The 26878-nt window shown below is 36.5% G+C and overlaps 1 protein-coding gene and 1 non-coding gene across 13 annotated transcripts in view; both read right to left on the reverse strand.

Moving 5' to 3' along the window:
- The window catches only part of FOCAD (focadhesin), a 313151-nt gene that overhangs the window by 201593 nt on the left and 84680 nt on the right, over positions 1-26878 (reverse strand). For all 12 annotated transcript variants that reach the window (XM_009456376.5, XM_063787945.1, XM_063787943.1 and 9 more), the window contains 4 exons: positions 24770-24976; positions 16516-16603; positions 13351-13553; positions 5671-5928 (listed from right to left, as the gene is read on the reverse strand). In XM_009456376.5, coding sequence (XP_009454651.2) covers positions 5671-5928; positions 13351-13553; positions 16516-16603; positions 24770-24976 — 756 coding nt within the window. The remainder of the gene's footprint in view (positions 1-5670; positions 5929-13350; positions 13554-16515; positions 16604-24769; positions 24977-26878) is intronic.
- On the reverse strand, positions 8217-8345 carry LOC112204470 (small nucleolar RNA SNORA30/SNORA37 family). The gene has a single exon (XR_002938114.2). It is a non-coding gene; the product is annotated as a small nucleolar RNA SNORA30/SNORA37 family (small nucleolar RNA).

A 26878-nucleotide genomic window follows, 5' to 3' on the forward strand; every position in this document is an offset into this window, starting at 1 on the left:
TCATTTTTAAACATTTATTTTCCTTTTGTTATATTATTTGGAAATTTTAGAAGACTGATTGTTACTAATAAGGTAAGATTTAAGCTTATTTTCCTATCAACATCTAGAATTACTCAGTTGCCAAAAAACACTCTATCATGTTCTCACTCTTCACACTATCATATTACAACTATTCACCCCCACCCGCTTTCCATGTTTTAATTAGCTACGATTTTAGGTCCAGGGAGTTATCCTATTTTATATTTTACATAAACAATTATTTAACATTACTAATAAAATTTTCTGGATATTTTGATATCATTCAATATTTCTTCTCTGTTTGCTTAGATTCGTTTTCAATTTTGTATGAATATATTCTTGAGAGTAAGAAAAAAATTACTGAAATATTGAAACATTATCAAATTCCCACAAATCTAAAAAGGGCTTTATTGCCATTACTCACAAAAGACAGTATAATGGGAAGAAATATGCCAGGTTCAAAATTAGTTTTTTTCAAGAAACTGGAAGATAATCCACCAATGTATTCCAATACCCAGTGTGCTATTAATGAGAAATCTAAGGTCAATATAATTTTAAGTAATTTTTTCTTTTCCTGTTCTTCTCTGAAATCCCTTACAATTTTCCCTTCATCCTTGAGGTTCTGGAAACATATTACGGTATTGATAAATTATCATTTGTGCTGCTTAGCTTTCAGAGGGTCCTAACAATCTGTAGCCTTGTGTTCCCTTTCAGCTCAGGGAAAGAGTTTTCTGGTGTGTTTTAAGTTTCCATCCTTCATTTTCTCTGTTTCTTTCACCCTGGAATTCCTATTAGAAAGTTGTTAGAACACCAAGGTGACCCTCAATGTCTTCACTTTTTCAATTTCATCTTTTTGCTCTATATTATGAAATATTTAGATGAATATTTTACAAATCACTAATCTAATCTCCATATATACACTATGGCAATCACATTTTTAATTTCTCAAATCTCTTGCTTTCAAATTTCTTCTTTCTCTTGGTAGGATTTTTATACACAATACAAAACATATATACAGTGTCTTTCCAACATCTCTTAGGACATTACCTCCTGCTCTCTAAGTTCTGTTACTTCTAGAGACAGATGCTCTGGTTAGTTACATTGTTAAATTTTCTCTTAAGTCTGGTGAGCCTTAACTGTTCATTTATATTTATAAATCAAGGCCAAGTTGGTTGCAGGGAGCTGGCATGGTTTAATTCAAGAGACGTAAATAAATGTTTCCTCAAATAAGACTGGCCTTTGATTTGAAGGGCTGACTGTGGAAGGGCTGAAGAATGATGAGACATGTCAACTTACTGCTCCACTTCAGGTTGTCTGGCCACGGTACAAGTATGGAGAGGACCAATCCCCACTTCGCCCTTCCCTCTCCACTAAATAAGAAAAATTTTGTTCTGGCAATGGTAGACTTCAACGTATTTTCCCTTGAGCAAAATTCCTCCTACCTATTATGAAATTCAAAGTTACCACAAAGCCTGCTCTGATTCCCCTCTCACAGCCCTTCAACAACACTAGAAGCCCATCACTTAGAGAGTTCTAACCAGAAGCAAACCTACTGGTCCCTGATATCAGTTGGAAGCAGATAGACTCCACTGTTCTGAATGCAGTTTTGGACTCCTTCTCCTCAAACTCCACTCCATCCTTTCTGATGCTTGCTGTTCAGTGACACACCCAGACAAATGGATTTTGTTTCAGTACATTAGTAAGCATCACAGTGGTAGGGGTTGAACTGAAAAGTTACAATTCCTTCAATGAGAACCATCAGTAATTTCTAATCTGTAGACCAATCAGAAGTAACAGCCCAACATTAATGCCCAGGAATGCCAAGAAATTAACACAGAACTACTTCCCTGTGTATAAACTCTAGGCTTTTTGCACACAACCAGGAAAACACAAAAGGGATCAAATGCCAGCTGAAAGCTTTTTATCCTACAGATATATATGTAAGGTTTACAAAGAAGAAATAAACATACTGCCACAGGATAGGGTACATGCAACTTGACCTTATATTTCAGTTGTGCTTCTCTTCGCCTAATTGCTTCATGCTGGCAGGCTCATCCCAATTTTTCTCCAGGCATAATCGATGCTATGGTTACCAGGGAATAGTAGTACACTACTTCTTATCTATCAAGCTATTTATTAAAAGTACTGTACATTCTGGCTTCTTTTTGCTGGTGTGAAGAATACAGGAAGCCGACTGACTTCAGGGGGTAGCAATTCATAGAATTCTGTAACAACAGAACAGAGTACAAAGTGTCCAAAGACTCTTTGTGCAAGTTCTTTTATAGAATATATTTTCTCTTTTTCTCACAGCAGTAACTTACAGACCATTAAATTTCACACATTTCCTATTCATTTTCCATGTTAAAATATGGCTTTTGACCCTGGGTAGAACTATCACAGGGTTCTGCCCTATAACTCAACTTTTACATTTGATAATATATGACTTTTTAAAGACCAGCAAGTCATGGCCCATGAACCTAGTCACATAAGTGATTTCAAATGGATCAAATGTGTACACTTTTACACATGGAAAAAAATTGAAGCTCTGAAAACATCACAAAGAATAAAATAATCGAAGATTGCAACTGTTCCTATTAAGCAAGACCTTTAACTAGACTTAACAACCAAAATGTAAAAAGAAAATAAAATACCTCAGTGTTGTAAGATGCAAGTAAAAGAAAAGCAAAACAAATAAGCATGACTCTACTGCCACTTCCAAACAAGAGAAAAGCAAGTAACAAGAATTTGAAAGAGGCACTGAGTTTTGCAAAACTCAATTTGTCAAACTCATCAATGGGGATATGTTTTGAGGAAGGAACCTGTGGTTCTCTAAAATCAAATTTATGAGTTTTTGCTCTTTGGCATATTCTATTTTATAAATCAGTCAAAAAGAAATTGATACACCTTACACATAGTATTTAGAGTTATTCCATTGAAGGTGAGATATTAAACTATTTACACTTTTATTTTAGACCAACTCAACCTATCTAAAAATTACTCATCTTTGTGGTTGATGTTCAGTTCAGATACCTAAGTATTTAATCTTACCATAAACCCTTAAACCTTATGGATAGAAACATAGGAGGAAAACACATTTTCTCAGGTCTTAAAACCACAAACAAGTAGCCTTGATTTCCAAAACAATAAAATCTTTTGTTAGGTATTCCCTCTACAAATATTTATAAGATACTGTTAAGCATCCTATAAGGCTTCTACATACCAGGTGGCCAGAGGCTACCAGACAGAGACTTCAGGCAGCCTGAGCTAAGACAACTAACTGGCTGCCAGAATGCTGAGACAGGATAATATCTCGGCACACCTACCACATATACAGCATTTCAGTATCCCCCAAAAGACAAACTGAGAAGTTCTGCTTTACATTTTGGGCCTATTTTGCACATTTCCACTTCTATGATGAGTACACTATCTATCCTTCCTTTGGGGGACCATCTCACCCCATTCCACATGAACCTGGTGGCAGAAACAATTTTAGACCTGATACTTCACCTACTTCTATTCTACCCAGGATGGCCAAGTAAAGTGCCCCATTATTCCATCATGATGGTTAGTCCAATGTAAACACATGACCTAAGCAAGGCCAATCTGAGCATTCTTTACTTCTCTCTTCCTTTTGAATTTTGAATATAAGGTTATAAAGCTTTGGGCTTCCAGCTAATTCATAGAGGAAAGAAACTGTACCTTGAAAATACTGTCCAGACCATGAATGTTCTAAATACTAGAGGTAATAAAAACTAGAAGTAAGGATTTTGAATGTTCCCAACATGCACACACAAAAATGATAAATGTTTGAGGTGATGGATATACTATTAATTACCCTGATTTGATCATTGCACATTTTATACCTATATCAAAATATCATTCTGTATCCCATAAGTATGTACAATTATTAATTGGGAACTAAAAATAAAGGGGAAAAAACTTTGTGGCAGCTTAAGATGGGTTTCTGTTACTTACAATCTAAAGCATCATGCTGGATCAAATTTCCTGTGTGTGTGTGTGTGTGTGAGTGTGTGTGTGTGTGCATGCATATATATATAGATGCAATATATGTTTTCTGTCAGTGGTGTAGACAGATCAAGGTAACCCACTGTATAACTTCAAGGGAATCCTTCTTTAGATAATCTCCAGGCATTATGTGCATTAACTATTCTAGAGATTATCCTACCAAGTGTCAACACTGAAAGAAAACATTGGTTAGAAGCAGGATCACTACAGAAAATAAAAGGAGAGATAAAGCAGAAAGCAAGTTAAACTGATTCACATTACGCATACACCATGAAACAAAAGTATTTTGAGTACATTACAGATCCACTTGCAGAATCAGAACAGATGAGGTCCAGTCAGCGTGAAAACTCTTTGTGAGATATCAGCAGTTGTTTACATGACAAAAAGGAAAGAGTATGACAATTTTAGGTTAAAAAGGAATTCCAAATACATTAACTTCATATCTGTTTTGTTTTTTTGTTTTTGTTTTTTGCTTTTGAGACAGAGTCCCAGGCTGAAGTGCAGTGGCGCAATCTCGGCTCACTGCAACCGCCACCTCCTGGGTTCAAGTAATTCTCCTGCCTCAGCCTCCTGAGCAGCTGGGATTACAGGTGCATGTCACTGCACCCGACTAATTTTTGTATTTTAGTAGAAACAAGGTTTCGCCATGTTGGCCAGGCTGGTCTCGAACTCTTGACCTCAAGTGATCTGCCCACCTCAGCCTTCCAAAGTGCTGGGATTACAGGCATAAGTCACTGCACTCAGTTAACTTCATATCTCAGATAAACACATTTGCCCCTTTTCTACCATCAAATTTTTTCCTCTAGGAACACATCACTTTTCCATTGGGAGATGGAAGGTTTCTTCATCATTCTTGAAAAGAAACACAAGCACAGATACTAATAAAGAGAGGATAACAAAAATGTCAAAACTACTTGGTTAGAAAACCTTTCCTTTATAGGAAATGCATTCTAGAGATTCTATCAATTGGAGAAAAAAAAAGTCACAGGTTATTATGCTAAATATGTGGTTAGTGTAAAAGGCTGGGGAAAGAAGTCTTATTAATGCCTGACTGCTTTCTCATTACATCCTAAGTTCTGTGCAGTTAGGAAGAAAAATTATTTACCCTCATATCCTAGCATGCAGATCCATACCATATATAGCAAAGAGTCAATATTTTTTAGCTATTAAATGACTCAATACAGATAGTATCAAACTGCAAGAAGTTAAAAAGATATTAATGTCTATTGTATAGGCTCCCTTATCCTGAATTGATTAATCTGTGTCCACTTTAAATGATCAACATTAGAACTAATGGATATGTATCTTGGAATAGGTTCCAAGAGTTAGCAAAAGCATTACAAAATAGCAAATCCACCAAAAAATTGGAAGAACCAGAATAGCACCATGTGCAGATTTCGTTGTGAAGTGTGCTTTCATTTAAAAACTGTTTGCATCATTAAGTATACATCAACTCAGAGTAAGGAAAAAGAAGAAAAAAATGGAAGGATAAAGATAGCAAAAAAAAAAAAATCATCAACCCATAATTTAAAACTCTGATGCAAATAATCCACAAAGCAGGAATAATCTACATTTCCAATGATTAAGCTTTCCTCTCATTATTGTTCCATTATTCTCTTGCTTTACCTGGGAGGAATCTGCTTGGGCTAATTCTGTAGTGACCTTGAGTATTTGGTGAAGATTTTGTCCTTTGTCTTCAACAAGGAGGTGAGCCAGCAGAAGAAAGGCAGGCGCAGGGATCACAGCAGTAATAGGAAGCAATGACTCTACTGAAGCCAACCAGTCACTTGCAGCAGACGAGTCTGTCATTACTTCAAGAATCCTCCAGGCTGTAAATATTGTACCATACATACTGGTTACAGGGCACACAAGCTTGTAGGAGAGCTGAAAAATAAAGACAAGAGAGGCATAAATAAGTGAGATAAATATATTTGTCAGAAATATGTTTCTGGCATTCTTATATTTCATTGTAAGATATCACTCCTTCCAACAAAATGAATACAAATTGAATTACTGCCAAAATACTCTCTGCACATATTTGAGGTAATAGGATTACACAAAGAGAAAAGAGGTGTTAGATGGAACTCTAGAAGAGTTTTATCACAACTTTTCCTCATATTTACCATTCATTCCCCATTAAGGCAGAATATATGGATCAATATACAAAATCCAGAGGCAATTGCATTTGGAAAAAGCCATTATCACTAAAAAAAGTATTCACCAATGAGAAGAAAGATTAAAAAAAAAATACTGTATTTGCCCAGCTCCAGGCCCTAGGCAGAAGCAGTCTGGGGCAGATGGCAGACTTGGACTGAGGACAATTCATTTCTGTAACAGACAGTATGTTGATAGGAACAAAGTTGGTTCAGCTGGAGCCTGGGAATTCATTAATAATTGTAACTTCTGCAATAGGAAATGGCCTGACAGCTCTAAGCTGAAACAATACCCAGAGATTATATTATGCTAAATTAATCTGAGAAATGGCTCCTCACAGAAATAAAGCAGTGCAGTCGGGGCCAGAGGGTAGCCAAGGTGAGCTCTGTAAATAAACAGCTCAGAAGTGGCAGATGTTAAAGAATCATTAGACATTGCTTGCTAATAAAGTAATTCAAATCATGTATAGTGCTTTGTGACAGACTGGAAATCTCTGGATTATAACTGTCTGGTTAATAGAGGCTGACTTATATGAATTAGGATAACAATTGAAAGGATGGAAAGTAAAAGGTAAGCTTTATCAAATTTTTAAATAACAGCTTTATTAAGATATAATTTGCATACTATAAAAGGCACCCTTTTAAAGTTTATAACTTACTGGATTTTAGTAATTCATTCCTAGAGCTGTGCAACCATCATCACTATCTAATTTTAGAACATTTTCATCAACCCAAACAAAAATCCCATACCCACTGATAGTCACTCCTTACTCCCCCAACCCTCCTCCAGCCCTTGGCAACAACTAATCTACTCTGGTTCCATACTGGTCATTTCATATAATAGGAAACACATAATATGTGGTCCTTTGTGACCAGCTTCTTTCACTTAGCATGTTTTCAAGGTTCATCCATGTTGTTACTTCTATCAATAATTCATTTCTTTTTATTGCCAAATAATATTCCATTGTACGGATACACTATATTTTGTTTATCCACTATCAACTGATGGATATTTGGGTTGTTTCCACATTTTGGCGATAATGAATAATGATGCTATGAACACTCCTATAAATTTTTTCTGAGGTTATAAGTGTTCAGTTTTCTTGAGTATATACCTAAGAGTAGATATGCAATTTCTTTGACAATTAAATGTCACAGTAAAAACAAATGAGGAAGCTCTCACTGTATTGATATAAAAAGATTCCCCCAAGTGAAAATATAAGATACAGATAGTATGACTCGAGTGCTACCAATTTTTTTTTCAAAGAGAGTGAGGAGAAAAAGATAATATATTTGTAGTTGCTTGTACATGCAAAGAAAAGTATGTGGACAAATACAGAAGAAATTAGTAACCACTAAATCATCTTCTGTTTTGGGGAGTGAAAATTGGACAGCTGGAATCAAAGGCAAGAAGGCTGCATTCATTATATGCAATTTTCTACTGTCTGAACCATTTGAATATATTACTATTTCAAGAAAGTTACAAATTTTAAAAATTAAATAATATCTAAGTTTATATAGCTCTAGCTCTCTAAAAATATTTTTCTTCCCAAGAAGAAGGAATTCATTAACAACCATGGCCAAGGTTTGTAGACTAATGACAAACATCATAAAATTTAAAGGGCCAGGACTTCAGGATAGCCATGCCAGCTATCAGCCATTATGCAATTTTTCTAAGCCTCACTTTACTCGTTTGTAAAATTTAAGAAATGACTACTGTCCTGCTTAGGTTATAATATCTATAAAACACCTAGCACAGTGCCTGAAGTTGCAAAATACAGGTAAATAGTATTGCTGTCATCTTCAGGAGAGAAAAATAAAACTTATGTAAATGAATATAATTTGGAAATTACCATGAACCTCAAGTTGAGTAAAAGCAACAACATGTAAGAGTAAACAATGAAACAGAAAAGCAATCCTAGGTTACTTGAACTGTTATGTCCAGGTTTGGGCTCTTAAGTTTGTTTGTTTGTTTATTTGTTTGTTTGTTTGTTTGCCTAAGGTTAGAGCAGCAGGAGAAATTGTCCCATTGAGTGACAGCTGCCACTGGCACAGTCACAGGGCAAGGATGCAATCAAGGGTTTTCTCTCAGCACCAGCTACCAAATCCTGGCCCCACAGCCTGAGGGAGGACCTGTGAAAGTGCTAGTAAGCTTTGCTTTTAGAGGAGGAAGTAGGTGTTTAAAAATAAAAGGTTTATGTTATGTGAATTATATATCAATAAAAAATAAACCACAGAAAAATACATTTAAATAAATACTGGGTGGTTGTAAGACATCTTTTACAGGTATAAAATAATTGAGAATCTTTATTTTAAAAAGCATTTAATAAAAATGTGCAGACACATTAAGTAGTAACAATAAGATAGACATCTGATAGTACTTCTTTGTCAAAACAGGTCTGAAAAAGAAATTGTGAACAATATTGATTTTCATTAACTGTAAAGAATGGCATTAATCTATAATAGTGACTAAAACAGGTTTAACAAAAGTAGAGTGGATATAGGAACTCAAACATATAGACCTTTAAAAGTAAGATAGATTTTTGCTAGAGGATATTAATCACTCATCAGTCAAGCAGCAGAAGACTGGACTACATAAAACCTCAAGAGAGCCTTTCTAGCACTATACCACTATGAAGACTCTAGACAAGAGCTGAGAGATTTGGGAGTGGTTGTTTATAACCAAGAGATAACACACAACATGCTCAGTCCCATGTCTTTCAGAAGATGATGATAGAAGCACAACATCTAAGACTTACTAACTCCTTTTTAAGTTCCAACCAGAAGTCTAAAAAAAGTTTATTTCAATTTACTATTATCACAGTTTGTTCCCCTGTAAATCTGAAATGGAACTGTTATTTACGCCCAAGTTCAGCACAAAGATGATAAAATATTGTGCCAAAAAAACAAAGAAAGAAAACAAAATGAAAGTGCAGGTAACAGGATTCAGGCCCCAGAATCAAACAGTCAAAATCTGAATTCCAACTCTACCCTTCACTACCTGGGTAATCCAGAAAAGTTAACCGCTCTAATCTCAGTTTCCCGGCTTGTAAAATAAGTATTTTAAGAATACCATCAGGGAAATGCAAAACAAAACCATAATGAAATACCACTTCACACCCACTAGGATGTAACCAATCAAAAAGATAAACAATAACAACAATTGTCGAGGACGGGGAGAAATTGGAACCCTCATACACTGCTGGTGGGAATATAGAATAGTGCAGCCCCTTTGGAAAACAATCTGGCCATTCCCCCAAACTGTGAAACATAGAGTTATCACCTTACCTAGCAGTTGTACTCCTCGGTATCTACTCAAGAGAAATGAAAACATTTGTCCACACAAAAACTGATACATGAATGATTATAGCAGCATTATAGCCAAAAAGTGGGAAAGAGCCAAAAGTTCATCAACAAAACAACAGGAAAGTAAAATGTAAGGTATCCATACAATGGAATATTAGTCAGCTCTAAGAGAAAATGAGGCACTGCTACATGGCACATGCTACAACACGGACAAACCTTGAAAACATTATACTAAGTGAAAAAAGCCAGTCACAAACGACCACATATTGTATGATTACACTTGAAGGAAATGTCTAGAATAGGCAAATCCATATAGAGACTATAAGCAGATTAGGGACTGCCTAGCCTGAGGGGTGAGGAAAAAATGGGGGAATTAGGGAGTGATGACTAAGAGTGCAGGGATTTTTTAGGGTAATAAAAATAAAAATGTTCTAAAGTGGATTGTGGTAATGAATATACAATGCTGCGAATATACTAAAAGCCACTGAATTGCATGCTTTAAATGAGGGAAGGGCGCATGTGAATTACATTTCAATAAAGCTATTAAAAAAGAATTGGGTTCCCACTGCATGACAGTAAGTTATTTACCTTCTTTATGCCTCAGTTAACTCTAAGGTAAAATGAGATCAATAATTTTACCTACTTCAAAGAGTGTGAGATAAAATCAAATCAGTTAATATATACCAAAGTACTTAAAATGAAGCCTGCACATATGAAATGCTCAATAAACCACCCCATGAAGGGGGTGTTTTGTTGCCCATTTTACCAGGGCCCAGATACCACACAGATTCAGTCACTAGTCCAAGGCCACACAGCTGGAAATAGATTAAAAAAAAAAAGAAAGAAAAAAAAGACATCTATTTCATAGTTATTGTAAGAAATACGAGTTGGCCCACATAATAACTCCTGGCATATCACACATGTTCAATAAATGTTAACTTTAGCCGTAAGTAGGACAATGACAATTCCTTGCAAATTTTCTGATTTTTAAGAAACAAATATTCTGCTTACTATATACTACTTCAAAGCAATTTCAAATAAAATCTACTTGGCACAGCTTTATTACCAAAGACCCAAAAGTACCATATTTAATTTTTAAAAACACATAAGAATGAATAAACACATGGTAGACCCCAGCTCAGTCAAGCTGTCTCTAAATTGTTATGCTGACTAAAACAGTTTCATAAAGATGAATTTTGCCCTCCTGTACAATTACAAGAATCTAGCTTTTAAGTCTCCTTTTCCACTTCATCTCACCCATCCACCCTTACTCCCCTCCAAAAAAACTTTTCCGATTCTTTCTTACTTCCTGACCCAGTTACTCAATGTGTTACCTCTCAGCTCCACACCCACTCTTCTTTGCCTGACTATGTGATCCTACAGCTGTGCCTTTTCAACATTTCTCCTTTGCCCTCTGGTCTAGTATTAGACCTTGTCAATAGAGAGCATAGGAGAGACACTGCAAGGAAAGGAAGAAGGGGCTTCTCTTCAGGTTCCTGTGTGCTTCTTTGATTCCTCCTACCATGGCTGCTAGGGACATACAGGATATCCCAGAGGTGGCTTCCAGTGGACCAGCTCAGCCGATTCCAGCCTGCTCACACCACGACAAGTGGTTTCCTGTGGACCAGTTCTAGCCTATGGCACCCCAGCAGACTATATCATCCAGCAGGCCTTCTCCACATTCTCTCCTACCAGGTCTGACTCTCAGCATTGTCTGAGAAGACCTTTTTAGTTCCTTCCTTGGGAACTCTGCCTTGGTCTTAGCTTAGAGGTAGTAGCTGCTCCCTACATTTACTACTGTAATATTCCTTAGATGCTTTTTTATAAGGTTTTATAACTAAACACCTCTTGCTAATAACTCATTGCATTAAGTTTTCCTTGTTCAAATTGCCAGTGTGTTTTCTCTTTCCTGACTGGAATCTGACTCGTATACTGAATGCATTCTCTCTTTTATCCCCCACATTCTCTTGCGGGAGTGGAGGGGAACAAGCAGGAAGCAGAATGTTTCAAGCCCTTTAGAATTTACAATTAGTGTTCAATTTTTTTTATTTTTTTAATATTTATTCATTTATTTCGCCTGGGGAGAATGCAATAGGTAGTTTTAAATATCACATTTAATAGCCAAGATCACACCGCTGCACTCCAGCCTAGGTGGCAGAGTGAGACTCCATCTCAAAAAAAAAAAAAAAAAAATCCAATAGTCAAATAATCTCGACTCAGGGAGGCTGAGAACATTTGGCTGAGTCTTGAAGAATGAATAGTTCAGGCAGCTGACATAAAACAGCATTCTGTGCAGAAGCAAAGATTCAGGAAGAGACTTGAAGAGTTTGGGGCATGTTAAATTCATAGATGTGACTGGAATGTAAAGTTCCAGATAGGTGCAGGAAAAAAAAAAGCCAACAGGAAAATGTGGCTTACATTTTTTAAAACAGTGATCATATATCTACTCAAAGCCTCCTTAAAGCAACACAGTATCATAAGGAGGATATTTATAGCCCTAATAGTAATTCTGCCCCTCCTCTTTACCAGCTGCTAAAGAGAAAGTCCAGATATTAGTGTTGATAATAAGATTCACACACATCTGAGCAAATAGTAAACCAAGTACTTATGTATTAGAGTTGGGGTGATCCTCAGTAAATAACACTTGTGATTTAAAGGAGCAGAACTCTTGCCCTGCCAACTCTTGCCCTGCCCCCACTCCCATTCAAGATCCAATCATTGTTCTACATGGGCAAACCAAGAGGTAAAGTAAAAAAGCTACTAGAATTTTTTGATCGGATTTTGTACTCCTATTAGGGCTGATGCAAGAACTTCTCTCTCAATTCAAATCGATTACCTGTTTCAAGTTTTAAAGTTTTAGTCAAACAATTAGGATTTAGGAAGCTGTAGTATACATTCAATTTGCCTATAATTATGGGCCAGTTTCTGCTACATGCTCAAACAAGAACTAATAATGACTGGATTTGTGCTGCTGGAGCATTTAACATAAGAGGTATCTCTGCTTTTGCAGATGAAGCCACAACCATCACTCCAGTTTGTATTTACATAGTGCCTCTCTTCATGGAGATTTAAGATGCTTCACCAGCTTTATCTTATTCAATCCTCATTTCATCCCCATAAGAGGAGCTGGGAAATAATGTTTCATTTTGATAAAGGCAAAACTCAAATATCAAAACAAAAAAAGTCTGGTAAATCTAGGCCTAGAACCCAACCAATATCCAAACCATGACAACACTTTCACGTTATTGTAACAGGAAAAGCGAGACTGAAAAAGCGGAATGAGGCAGGCAGGATTGGAAACGGAATGTGGCAGGCCTGTTGTCTTCCAGTTGGAGGCAGCAGAATAGGGGCATACACAGGGGACATCGAGAGCCATTATGCCAGGGAATACGGCAAGAGGTGCCATATTAAATAAAGAAGTTTTAGTTCTTACTGATATGAAAACTTCCAGGCATTTGAGGACTATTTCCCACCTTGGATTATCTCAGATCTAGCAATATGCTGTACTTAACTAATAGTATAATTTAAAAAAATGATTCCATGTTCAAATATATTTGAGAAGCATTAGTTCCTTTTCTGAAGAACTCTTCAGGATCTTTAACTAGTATTGTGCACTGGATTTTCAGAGAAAAAAAAGATCATATAGCATTTTCAAACTTATTTCACAACAGGACTACTATCCCTTCTTATAGTCCAGAAGAATATGTTGAGATCTCCAACAGCATTACCTGACTGAATGGTGAAGTCTGATAACAAACAGATGCTTCATCAGGAGGCAAGATTATCCATAAAGACCTAAATCCCACATCGACACTTTATTTAAGAGAAACAAGGATAGATTCATTACCTTTTGGTGGTCATCTCTGTAACATTCCTGCTGTATCATTTCCAAAAGGTTTAGAGCCAACTGCTGCCTAGAGGGACCTTCTTCATCCACAGATATACAGTCTTCCAAGGCAGAAGAAGATAGTATCTGCAGAATTGGCATCACTAGCAGCAGAGAGGACTTTGGGATTTTCTGATCCTCAGTAACAGAGAGGAGCTTCAAAGCTATTCATCAAAACAATAATGCACATTTTTAAAAATTAATACCACAGTCAAACAAAATGCAATTTTGCTTATGAATGATATGCAAGGAAGTTTTCTTCCCTGTTATACCTGGGTCAGACACATAACTAGGTTGATAAATCTTATCCTAAAAGGAAATAAAAGGAGTATAAATAAACTATTATATAAAATAAGCTGTTAACATATATAACTGAAAAATTGGTGATACTCTTTTAGGTTAATATGAATTTTTTAAAAAATACAATTCAACATTTGTCCTTAATATCCTCTGAGATGCTAGTATTGCCCTCAGCAAACAGAGCTAAGAGACCAAGAATTCCTGGATCAGTGGATAACAAGCCCAACATACATGCTTCCTTTACAAAGGCAGCTAAGAATCCTATTAGCAGATGCTTAAGTAAACAGCAAAGTGAAGCAGGACTGCCCTTCAGCTGTAATTGCTAAGAAGCTGATTGTGAAAGTCCCAAAGTCCAGAACCAAAATAACAACAACCAAAAAAATTAGTGAATGGTTCTTTAACATGGAAACAACTTACACACCAGATACATACAGATATACAATAACTGATTTACATGTAGAGTCTCTAGACTATTAACTGAATGAGTTAAGGCATAAATATACTTTTTTCACAATATTTTTTTCAAAGTGATGTAATTAACCCTGATTTACTAAAAGATGTTATTCAGGGGATTCAAAGTTAAATTATCAAAATATTCAACTGATTTCCCCACTACAGCAAAAATAATTCTACAAGCCTTGAATCATGTCAATGAGTTGTCAGCATTCTATTTTACATCATCTGGAGGTCAAACCTTAACATGATATTAAGTACAAACACCTGTTACTCTAACACTACTAATTTATTTTTCTTGCCTAAATATTGGTCTTAATTCATAATTGTTTCTGAGATACTATGAAAATCCATTATCTTTAATATAATAGGAAATGAATATAATAGCAGTATTTTAATAGCCTAAATTATAAATCTAAATATTCCAGGCATTTTTATAAATTGCTATTTGTAATCAAGGCTACAGTTAACAACTACATAGCGTAATATTACATTAATATAAAAATTAATGTATACATAAATCTTTTAAATTTGGAATAATCAATATTCTCTTGGTTATCCTATTTCTTTGAATACTCTTTCCCCACAGTTCTTCCTTACTTTCCAACATGATATATTGGCTTAGCAGTGTTCAGTACAGTTTATTCACTCTAAGGTAACTTCAAATCAGAGATATTGGTTTACGAGAGAAAGAAAAAGTCTGCTAACCAGGAAATAATAAAAGTATTTGACTGTTTGATACTGTATTATCTTTCTCTTACACATGAACCACAATATAAGAACATAGCTTCAGAATTTGAAATGTGGATTTTCTGAGGTTTTAGAATTTTTTTGTCAGAAAACAAAATCCAATCATATGAAATGTCTAGAAAAGGCAAATCTACAGAGACAAAAAGCAGATTAGTATTTCTCTGGGGCTGAGGGTGAAAATGAGGATTAACTACAAATGATCACAAGAAATTTCGGGCAGATGATAGACAGTGGTGCTGGTTGCACAAATCTATAAATTTACTAGAAAACACTTTATTCTGAATTTTATGGTACGTAAATTACACCTCAATAAAGCTGTTTTAAAAAAGAAAACTACTGCTGTCAGAAGTACCAGCACGGGTAAATTATACCTATGGGTAGATCCCATGTGCACTGCTATAAGAAAAAGGCAAAAACCGGATCAGACTGTGGAGGGAAGGTATAAGCGAACATAAAGCCAGTAGCCAAATGCAGGGTAGGAATCAAAGCCTAGGAGCCAAGGATCCCCTCCATGTGCTAAAGCCATTTCCAAGGCACACTGTAGGTGAAAGAGCAATTTACTCCCAAAATCATGAATTAAAATGCCCAGAAGAATGAGCTATACAATAAGTATTTATCTCGCACACTTTTTTTTTTCTTTGAGACGGAGTTTCGCTCTTGTTGCCCAAGCTGGAGTGCAATGGCTCGATCTCGGCTCACTACAACCTCTGCCTCCGGGGTTCAGGTGATTATCCTGCCTCAGCCAACCAAGTAGCTAGGATTACAGGCATGCGCCACCACGCCTGGCTAATTTTTTTGTATTTTTAGTAGAAACAGGGTTTCACCATATTACCCAGGCTTGGTCTCGAACTCCTGACCTCAGGTGATCCACCCACTTCGGCCTCCCAAAGTGTTGGGATTACAAGCATGAGCCACCGCGCCTGGCCTCTCACGTACTTTTTAAAACTAAGAACAGCAGCATATCAACATATCATTGCACTATACGACATAATTTAGAGCTCTCATTGTTATGTGGATTATTTTGGATCAGACCAAGTAAAGTGAGGCAGCACCAATGTAAAAGCCACATTTTAAAAGTATGACTTATTTGCCCGATAGGGCAACTAGCTTCTTTACCACATTCTTCTTAACTAGAACATTTTTGCCACCCTTGGCCCCCTCCTTCACTTTTCTTTAAGTCAATACTGGACTGTCAAAAGAATATTATCTTTCATTTGTTCTAGCTAGATTTACATTTTGAATAGTTAAGGTATGGAGAGTTTTCAAAATAACTACAACTACTAAACACTTTTCTTTCAAGGATTTTATACTAAAGCTTTCCATTTTGCTGTACAATGTTGAATAAGGTGCTATGCCATTCAATATATTCCTGAATGTTACTGCTATATAAGGTTAGATTATAACCTTCTAACATGCAGCCGAGATACTTGGTAAATTATGTTATATTAAAACTTGCACAAGGTAACAACTTATTAGACAAGAAAAAAAATTCTATTTAATAATTTTAAAAATTACAGATGGAAACTCAAAATACACAAGATAGCAGGATACATAGTTCAAGTGAATCCTGTCAATACTCATGTTATATTTACATTTTACTCTAGTGACTGTATTTTTATTTACCTAGATTTAAGATTGGCTTCTGCTGACTTGCTGGAGTCTGTAGAAGTAGTAAAGCTATTCCAATTATGACCAGTTCAACAGGAAAATCCTAAAAGAATAGAGGGGGAAAAAGGAGTTGTTAAAGAAGTTCCCAGAACCATGGCTTTGTAACATGTATCCAGGAAGAATATATTTAATATGAAAGACTGCAAGCCTATTACACAAATTTATTTATACAGCAAGTGTGCTCTACTAAAGAAAGAATTGGTCGGCCGGGCGTGGCAGCTCACGCCTGTAACCCCAACACTTTGGGAGGCCAAGGCAGGTGGATCACGAGGTCAGAAGTTCGAGACCAGCCCGGCCAACTTGGTGAAACCCCGTCTCTATCAAAAAAATACAAAAAAATTAGCCAGGCTAATTTCCCAGCTACTCAGGAGGCAATTGCTTGACCCAGGAGGTGTAGGTTGCAGTGAGCCGAGATGGTGCCACTGCACTGCAGCCTGGGTGGCAGAGCGAGATTCCATCTCAAAAAAAAAGAAAGAATTAGTCAATGCCACACAGTCACACATAAATTCAAAATGATGTATTATATGGCCAAAAAGCAAGATGCTATAAACCAAATAATTCAGAGGAAAACTCAACACAGCAGATCAGCAAGTCTTCTAAACAGTCAATCTTTAAAAACCATTGAAAGTTGCCTAAAATACTAAATTTAATAATATTTCATTTCTGAAAAGTAGTTCAATTTTCTGCTTACCTAATACAGACATGATTCATCTATATAACTTGCATAATGAATTACACTAAACAAATTTTAGTAAATCATGTCACAATAAAAGAAATATTAGTGCCAGGGAGGTAGAGATTATTTTCGAATTACCGTAATTCATTAAGCATATTTAAATGTAGCAGAGCAATGACCATAGAAATGGAAAACCATTAAGTTCACCAAGTATATAAACAAAATGAAAAAAAGATGTGTATATTAGGTTTTAATAAATATTAATAAAACACAAGTGACATGTTATTTGAGGTTTCTAAATAAAGAAAATCTTAATGTATTATGGCACTAAAGAAGAAAGGTTCAGCTAAAATGACTATTCTGAAGTTTACAGAAGTGCCTGCAGAGCAGAAGTACCTATGAACAATAAAGAGAGTCAAAAAAAAAAAAAAAAAAAAACCACAGGAAAAAAAGGAAATCTGTGAGTTAGAGTCACATGTTAAAGGACCACCTGCCTGAGTGAAAACAATATAATTTGACATACCCAGAAGTTATAATCTTGAAGATACTATCAAACTAACAAATACCCTCTAAAATCTCAGTTTTACCATTTGAAGAGTGAAATTAACCTACAAAATCCTCTCATGTGCTTGTTTATGGACTTTTGAAAAAAAACTACAAAAGAAAAAAATTCGTGAATTTTTAAAAATGGGATATATTCCAATCTATGTATTTTAGGAATATATGTGTTCACTGTTTTGAAATACAGTCGAAAACAATGAAGCAACTCTTATCTATTTGAGGATAATACATGCATTTTGAAACCAACACACTTACAGTATATACTATCATACCATTCTTTGCTATACCTTCCTCAATTTCATTTTAATTTCTGCATGTCCATAAAAAACAAAAGGAAAACCAACAAGATCACTTAAACCTCAGATTTACTAGATTCCAAAACGATCAACAACAAAGAAAAGCACTGCTGTATAGTAATGCTATTATTGGAAAGCCTTTTTCACACAAGCTATTACTGCAAGGCCCATAAAGTAGCTTTTTAGAGTTCTGAAATGGAACAGAAGTATTTTTAAGTGGATGGAACTTAAAAGTATGAAGGCAAAAATGAAAATGGCCTTCTCCAGGAAGGGTGAGACTGGCCTGTTCAGAATAGAGGGTGAATGGAAAAGAGGTGGAGATTCAAGATCAAAAATAAGGAAAAGTAAATGGTGGAGGATTAGACCACATAAATCTTAAACTGCTTACAAGTCTAGTGGTTACAAGTTTTTTGATTGATTGATTTTTAATGCACACCAAAGGATAGTACCATTTAATAAGATCTTTTAATAAAACCCTGTGTCAGACATCCCCTTTGCACACTTCAAATGCTACAGCTACTGCTGTGGTAACTGGCTCTGCACAGGTGCAACCTAATGGTTCTCCCCTAAAGCTCCACCATGCACCTCTTGCTCCCTGCCCCAGAATAGCGCACTCTAGAAGTACAAGGAAGTTAAAGCCCCATAGGCCAAAGCTGACAAATCGGCAACAATACCCCATAGATAAATGCTTTCCCATTAATTCCAGATCCTTCTTTCATAAGGCTTCTCAGAAGATTCTGTGGGATCAAGCAACTAGTAGCAGTAGCCTACTTGATGATGCCTGTATTGCCTCTCCCACCTTCCATACTTCACTCCTTTTGTCCCTCTCCAACTGCTTGCTGGGATCACATTGTCAGATGAACTCCAGTCATATAAGCCTTTGCTTTTGTGGAAACCCAGGCTCTACTTTTGCCTTTAGGGAAACTCAGGCTAACCAAGAGCCTAAAAATAAAATAAATAAATAAAATACAATAAAATAAATAAGGAAATAAAATATATAAAATAAGGAAATTTTAAAAAAGGAAATAAAATACAAAAAAATGAGTAAATGCCTTTATACTCAGCCACAGATGTTGGAGGAGTCCCAGTAACAGAAAACAACCTGGAGACCATACTTTTTGTCCTCAAGTCAAATGAAAATAGCACTAAACATCACCTATGCACCAGGCACTAAGGACATATGCTGGGTCTACGAATGCCACTGTGGACAAAATAGTCCCTTTTCTCAAGGATTTTACAGTATAGTCATGGAAAAGTATTTTTAAAGAGAAAACAAGGCATGAGAAGGTAGCAAACAAAACAAAGATGGTGGCCCAACCCACACAATCCTCCAGTGCCATAACTTTGCTACGTACTCTGTTCCCCTGGCCAGAGCTTGATCAAGCCAAGATGGGCCAAACAGATCATTTTTCCTACAAAATCTGAAAACTTAAAATGAGACACACAGTGAAGAAAGTTGGTTGGAACTGAGTCATCAGCCAGTAGTGCCTTAGAAACCACAAGTTTCCGACCCTTCCCAATGCTGAAATGTTTCACTCATTCTTCACTTCGAGAGCTACCCAATCTCCTCCCAATGAGCATCATTTTTGCCTAATTTTGCTGGTCAGGGTACATCTATTTTGCTTGAAATGGAAAGGACCTTAAGTTATGATTATTCTAATCAGGCTAAAAATGGCTCAACTAAGACCGAATCCACAAAAACTAATGCAGCCTAAGAAATAAATCCATTTTCAATGTACAATGATACAACGCTGATATAAGAGTAGGAAGAGAACAGAGTAGGAAAAAGTTAATATAATATTTGAACAAGACATCCAGCTGATAAACCCAGTGATATAGAAATGTGGGTATGGTGTCAAAATACATAAGACTACTTCATTCTACTTCATTTTATTTCAAATTGTAGTACATATAGACCTATAGCATATGTTCACAAATTAATTTTCCTAGGCTTACTTTTTTAACCTCAGGAACACTAAGATGGGGATGGGGGACAGAAAACTTCATTACACAAATATTTCAACAGTTCTACTAATTGTTATTTCCTTCTAAAACTGCTAAAACATTGGGCAAATGAGAGACATAAATAGGACCTTCCCTCACCAAAAATCTTTTCATTCTTCTAAATGACATTAGTATCCTGTGACTCTACATTATAATCAAAAACATTTTAAAAATTAGATTCAAGAGCCACTTATTAATAGATTCCCAGTGGCCAAAATAAGACAATTTAAAATTCAATATGGATAATATCTGTGATAGACTGAAGTGCATCAAATATGTTTAAATTCATGAATTCATAATACTTTTTAAAGTTAGTAAATAAAGAAAAAGGCAAAAGAGTACAGCATTTATCCTAACTTTCCTTTACCACTGGATAACCAACTAGTAGGTTATTGGAGGAGGGGTATTCTTTTTGTGGAAGTATTCCAGCTAATAAATGGAGAAGGAATGATAGGATTAGAACATTACCACTCAGCAACTCCTAATGAATTAATAGAACTAGGCACTGTGTACCAACAACTACTAACATCATAAAAAGAAAAGCAACACACATTGTGCCTCTTGATGACAGAACACACCATCCCCTGTAGTCTTGGAAACAAAAAACAAAATATCCTGAACCCAGTCAAGCCTTTAGAGCTAACTACCTTTGAACAGAGAAACACATAAAGCAGTGGTCCCCAGCCTTTTTTGCACCAGGGGCTGGTTTCATGGAAGACAATTTTTCCACACACCTGGGGCAGGGAATGGTTTCGGGATGAAACTGTACCACCTCAGATCATCAGGCATTATTTAGATTCTTATAAGGAGCACACAACCTAGATCCCTCGCATGCACAGTTCACAATAGGGTTCATGCTCCTGTGAGAATCTAATGCATCGGCTGATCTGACAGGAGATGGAGTTTAGGCAGTAATGCTGGCTCACTGGGCTGCTCACCTCCTGTGTGTGGCCCAGTTCCTAACAAGCAAGGAACCAATACCAGTCTGTGGCCCAGGCATTGGGGACCACTGTATTAAAGGGCACCATACGGTTGCAATCAGCAAAATCCAGAAGATAGGAAACTCTCCAGCTCACACAAGCCAGGTTATTCAGCACACAAACTGCAGGGAAGAAAAGTGGGGGAGGAAACGAAAGGGGATGACCTTTAATTGGAAAGACACTTAAAAGATCTCACACACACACACACACACACACACACACACACATACCCCAAAACATATTACAGTGATTAGAGATACACACTGAGATGACAAAACTATAAAGAAATGTAAGGAAGTAGTTACTATAGAAGTCAGAATAGTCAGGGGAAAAAGGAGGTTATGAATAGGACTGGGCTTGTGGAGAACTTCTGTGGTGGCTAGAAACTTCTATTTCTTGATCTGTGTGATGGTTTCAAAGTTCTATGTTTTGATCTATGTGCTATTTGCCTTATGTGCAAAATAAATGATAAAAATCACCTGTGGGTGCTACTTTAAAATAGAGAATACTTGGGCCACACTCAGACCTGCTAATTCAATATCATTAGGGATAAGGCCCAGGCATGTGCATTTGTAACAAACTCTGCCTAGTGATTTTTATGCACACTAGTTTGAACCATTTGACTAAAACATAAGCTTCATGAACCTTGTCTGCTTTCAACTAATTGCCATAGCAAAGTGTTTGCCATAGGCATCTGCTTAATAAATATATGCTAAAGGTGGTGGGAAATACACAATAAAATGGTCAGAGAATTATACTAAAAAGGACTAAACTGTATGAAATTATACTTGCTACTCACATGAATCTACTAAAAGTACCCAGGAAAAATATGGGGTTTACCCATGGATATTACATTTACAGTTAACAGAACTGGCAATTTTTCTACATAATACTGATCTATAAAATATCTTTCTGTATAATATTTATCTATAAAACATTTATCTATATGCATTTATATACTATCTATATTATATATAACATGATTATATCTGTAAAATATAATTATACCTGATATATTATACATATATATATCTACTACACATAAGATACATATGTAACTGTATAATAGAAAACATGTTATTTAGAGTCCCAGTATATATAAAATCATTCTAATCATAAGATTGGCAAATTGACAAATGACTTGTAATACTTGAGTCTTCCTGGGCTCCCAACTTCCATCAAAATCTACATTTACTCTCTCATTTCTTCACCTGCCATTCACACTCCCTTAATTCCAATTTCCACGCCCCCCAACCACCACCACCCTGCTGAAACTGCCCTCTAATGTTAACAATAAGCTTTTATATGCTATATCCTAAGAATACTTTCCATCCCTTACTTTTACATCATCACTCCATGACACATGACACTGCTGACCACTCCCTCTTATTGAGATATTCCTTCCCTTGATTTTCTTGTCATCTGTCTCTGCTGGTTATATATGATCCTTCTAGACATATTTTCTCAGATTCCTCTTTATCAGTAAATTCCAAATAACCACCACAAACACCCCAAAGTTCCACCACAAGCCCTGTCACCCAGTCCCGTGTTTAAAATCCCCACCCCAAAGTTAATGTCTACAAATGTACACCTTTAGCCTAGACTTCTAGCCTAAATTTCAAAACCATATATCCAACGATCTATGATCCATACATACCTCAAGTCAAGCATATCTGAAATCTAATTAATCATCTTCCCTCCAACATCAGCTACCATTTCTCAAAGTGAATGGCATCATCCAGGAGCCCAAAATAGAAAGCTGAGATTCTATCAAGGACCCTTCTCCTTGACCATCTAATCAATCATAAAGCCCTACTGATTCTATCTTCTATGTCTCCCTTTTCCCACTTCCATTTCCCTCATTAGGCCCTCACTATGGGCTGAACTGCGTCCTCTCAAAATTTATTTGTTAAAGCCCTAACCCTCAAGTGACTGTATTTGGAGTAAGGAAGTCACTAAGGTTAAGTGAGGTCATCAGGGTGGGGCCATAATCCAATCTGGATAGTATCCTCATAAGACACCACAGAGCTCATACTCTCCCTATCATGCGAGGAAAGCCAGCTGCAAGCCATTAAGAGTCCTCATCAAGAACAGAATCAGCCAGCACCCTGTGCTTGGACTCTCCAGCCTTCAGAACTTTGAGAAATAATTTTATTTGTTTATTTATGTATTTTGAGACAAAGTCCTGCTGTGTCGCCCAGGCTGGAGTGCAGTGGCACAATCTCGGCTCACTGCAACCTCTGCCTCCAGGGTTCAAACAATTCTCCTGCCTCAGCATCATGAGTAGATTACAGGCATGCAACACCACACCCAGCTAATTTTTTGTATTTTTAGTAGAGGCGAAGTTTCACCATGTTGGTCAGGCTGCTCTCGAACTCCTGACCTCAAATAATCTGCCTGCCTCGGCCTCCCAAAGTGCTGGGATTACAGGTGAGAGCCACTGCACCCAACCAATAAATACATTTTTGTTGGTTAAGCCACCCAGTCTGTGGTAGCCTGCCTAAGACATCCTCCTCACTTCCTACCCTATTAGTGGTGTGCGGTCCCAAACCCTCCTCCATCTTCCTATGAGAAAGATCTTCCACACATTAAAAAATGAGATCTGCTGAAAGGTCTCAAACAGCATGTCAATGCCTAGAGGATAAAATGTAAACTCATTTGTGTGTCATGGAAGACAGGCCCAGCCCTATTTGCCACAGCTTAATCCTTCAACAATACCCAACATCCTCTTGTTTTTTTTGAATAAGCCAAGCCTGACTACTCTTTCATGTCTCTTTATTTGGGCACATGCTGTTCTACAGCTGGAATGCCCTTCCCAGGCCCTTGTACCAGGCACATTCCATTCAGTCTTCGAATCTCAACTCACGCCCTACCTCCTGAAACTTGTTCTCCCATTACATTTTAAATATACTCCCATAAAATCCTTTCTCTTATTGTACTATAATTTAGTTATTTGCATGTCTGTAAGTCTCTTGAGGTCATAGAATTTACATTTTCATCTATGTATTCTATAAAGCCTGGCATATTACTATATGTTCTGCATGAATAAATGAAAAAAAAAGTCACAGTGGTGATCTTTAATTGATGATCCGAAGAGTATTTTAATGATTTCTTTTTCTAATAAAGGATATTACTAGTAGTGCAATAGCAATATGCGCTAATGGTATTAGATCAAAATGCCTCTAATATGCAAACTAAATGAGCAGATCCACCCAGTTATTGAAAGACTCACTTGAGTGATAACTGACACAATAAAACGTCTATCTGATATGGTTTGGATCTATGGCCCTGCCCAAATCTCATGTCAAATTGTAATCCCCAATGTTAGAAGTGGGGTCTGGTGCAGATGACTGGATCACAAAGGTGTTCCTCATGAACGGTTTAGCACAATCCTCCTGGTGCTGTTCTTGTGATAGTGATTGAGATCTGGTTGTTTAAAAGCGTGTAGTATCTCGCCACTCCTCTCTCTCACTCCTACACCAGCCATGTGAAGTGCTGGCTCCTGCTTCACCCTCCACCATGATTGTAAGTTTCCTGAGGCCTCCCCAGAAGCTAAGCAGATGCCAGCACCATGCATCCTGTACAGCCTGCCAGACTGTAAGCCAAGTAAACCTCATTTCTTTATAAATTACCAAGTCTCAGGTATTTCTTAATAGCAATGCATGAACAGTATAATATACTACTATCCTTACCTCCTTCAGAAGTTCAACACTGTGCTCTAAAAGGTGAATTGAAGATGAACATTCACCAGTTATCTTTAAGCTGACTTCACTGACACACAGCAGCTGAAGACTCATCTGGGTAAGCTGAATTTTCCAGAAAACAGGATGACGCAAAAGGCTTAAACATACTTCCTCAATAAACATCATCGCCTCTGTTGTCTGTATCAAATCTTTTATCTGTTTAAAAAAGTCATTATATGATATTAAAAAATACACAAACCAAAAGATAATTTTAAGGTACACAAAAAGCTTTCAACAATGTAATTTTTTCTCTAAACCTATAAAGACTTAAAGGAGATGAAAAAAAGTTACAGAACTCAATGAAGGATTAACTATACAACTGCAACTTATCCTTTGGTTATTAACCAAAATCCAATTTGCTACTGTTTTTGTTACTGCTGGCTGGTACAAATTTCTTTTCCTTCATTTTTCTAGCTTGTCTGAGTGCAGATGTCTTAAAACAAGTTACATGACAATGACAACATGTTGAGGGAAATTAAGTTTAGTTTTGAATTCTCCAAATGAACTCTCATTTCTACAATTCCAACATAGATACCTGATAGTAAAGAGTCAGCATGTTATTCTAACATGGTACTAAGCCCTTTATCTGCAAGATACTTGCTCAGGCAGCCTTAACTGAGAGTATCATCCCCACACTTGGCAGATATAGTAAAAGACCATATTCAAATGGTAGAGTGTCTTCTCAACAGGTTAATGTATTAGATAGGAAGGACCTGGGTGCTCTTGAAAATCCCAATGCAATTCAAACCCAGCTGTTCCGATCAAAATTCTGGAGTTGGTATTAAGGATACGGTCCTGCTCACGGACACATTGGCACTTCCCAGAGATTACAAACAACAGACCATCTGCTTCAATCAGGAGCCTATGTCTGCTAAATTCATCAAGAAGAAAGCCTACGGTTGACCGGCTGTACCTTTTACCAGTGGTTATCACCATAATAACCCAAATGACTATTAGTTATACACAGAGAGAAAAATTAGTTGCTAGCAAACAAGAGAAAAAAGATATTAAAAGATCAAAGAGAAGAAATAGCAGAAAACATTGTTATAAAAAATAAACAATCTGGTATAAATTATTTTGCTCTCTTGCAAACACACAGTAGGAAAGTCAAAAGGCCACAGAGAAGAGACGGATTTAAAATAAAGCCTAATGTTTACTTGACAATATATTTCCTTGAGTGCATTTATGTGTACATTTCTAATTTTCCATAACAAAAAAAGTTCAAAAGACAATCTCAGCAAGCTAGCATTAAAGGCTCTCTAATCTTTAACATTATCAAAGTTCTAAACAAGCATAATTTTGAAGTAACATTCTGTCTTTCCGTAGAAATATATTATTTAATAATATAATAGGTAATATGTGAGGTGACGAGTCACAATTAAAATGAAAAGGACGATTCTACATCTATAAAATGAAAGAGCAACTAGAAGGAGAAGAAACAGAAAAAGGAGTTTCACTGACCATTCTTTCATGATTGGTCAACAAGGTTGCATGGTTATTTCTAAAGCTTGTATTTTAAAATTTAAATGTGATTCTGTCTTAGTGCTCAGTATAAGTAAGACCACATCAAATCATGAGTGAACTCCCATTCACAATTGCTTCAAAGAGAATAAAATACCTAGGAATCCAACTTACAAGGGATGTGAAGGACTTCTTCAAGGAGAACTACAAACCACTGCTCAAGGAAATAAAAGAGGATACAAACAAATGGAAGAACATTCCATGCTCATGGGTAGGAAGAATCAATATCGTGAAAATGGCCATACTGCTCAAGGTAATTTACAGATTTAATGCCATCCCCATCAAGCCACCAATGACTTTCTTCACAGAATTGGAAAAAACTACTTTAAAGTTCATATGGAACCAAAATAGAGCCCGCATCGCCAAGGCAATCCTAAGCCAAAAGAACAAAGCTGGAGGCATCATGCTACCTGACTTCAAACTATACTACAAGGCTACAGTCACCAAAACAGCATGGTACTGGTACCAAAACAGAGATATAGATCAATGGAACAGAACAGAACCCTCAGAAATAACGCTGCATATCTACAACTATCT

This window comes from Pan troglodytes, chromosome 11 (genome assembly GCF_028858775.2).
Source record: "Pan troglodytes isolate AG18354 chromosome 11, NHGRI_mPanTro3-v2.0_pri, whole genome shotgun sequence".
In the NCBI taxonomy this organism is placed as follows: domain Eukaryota; kingdom Metazoa; phylum Chordata; class Mammalia; order Primates; family Hominidae; genus Pan; species Pan troglodytes.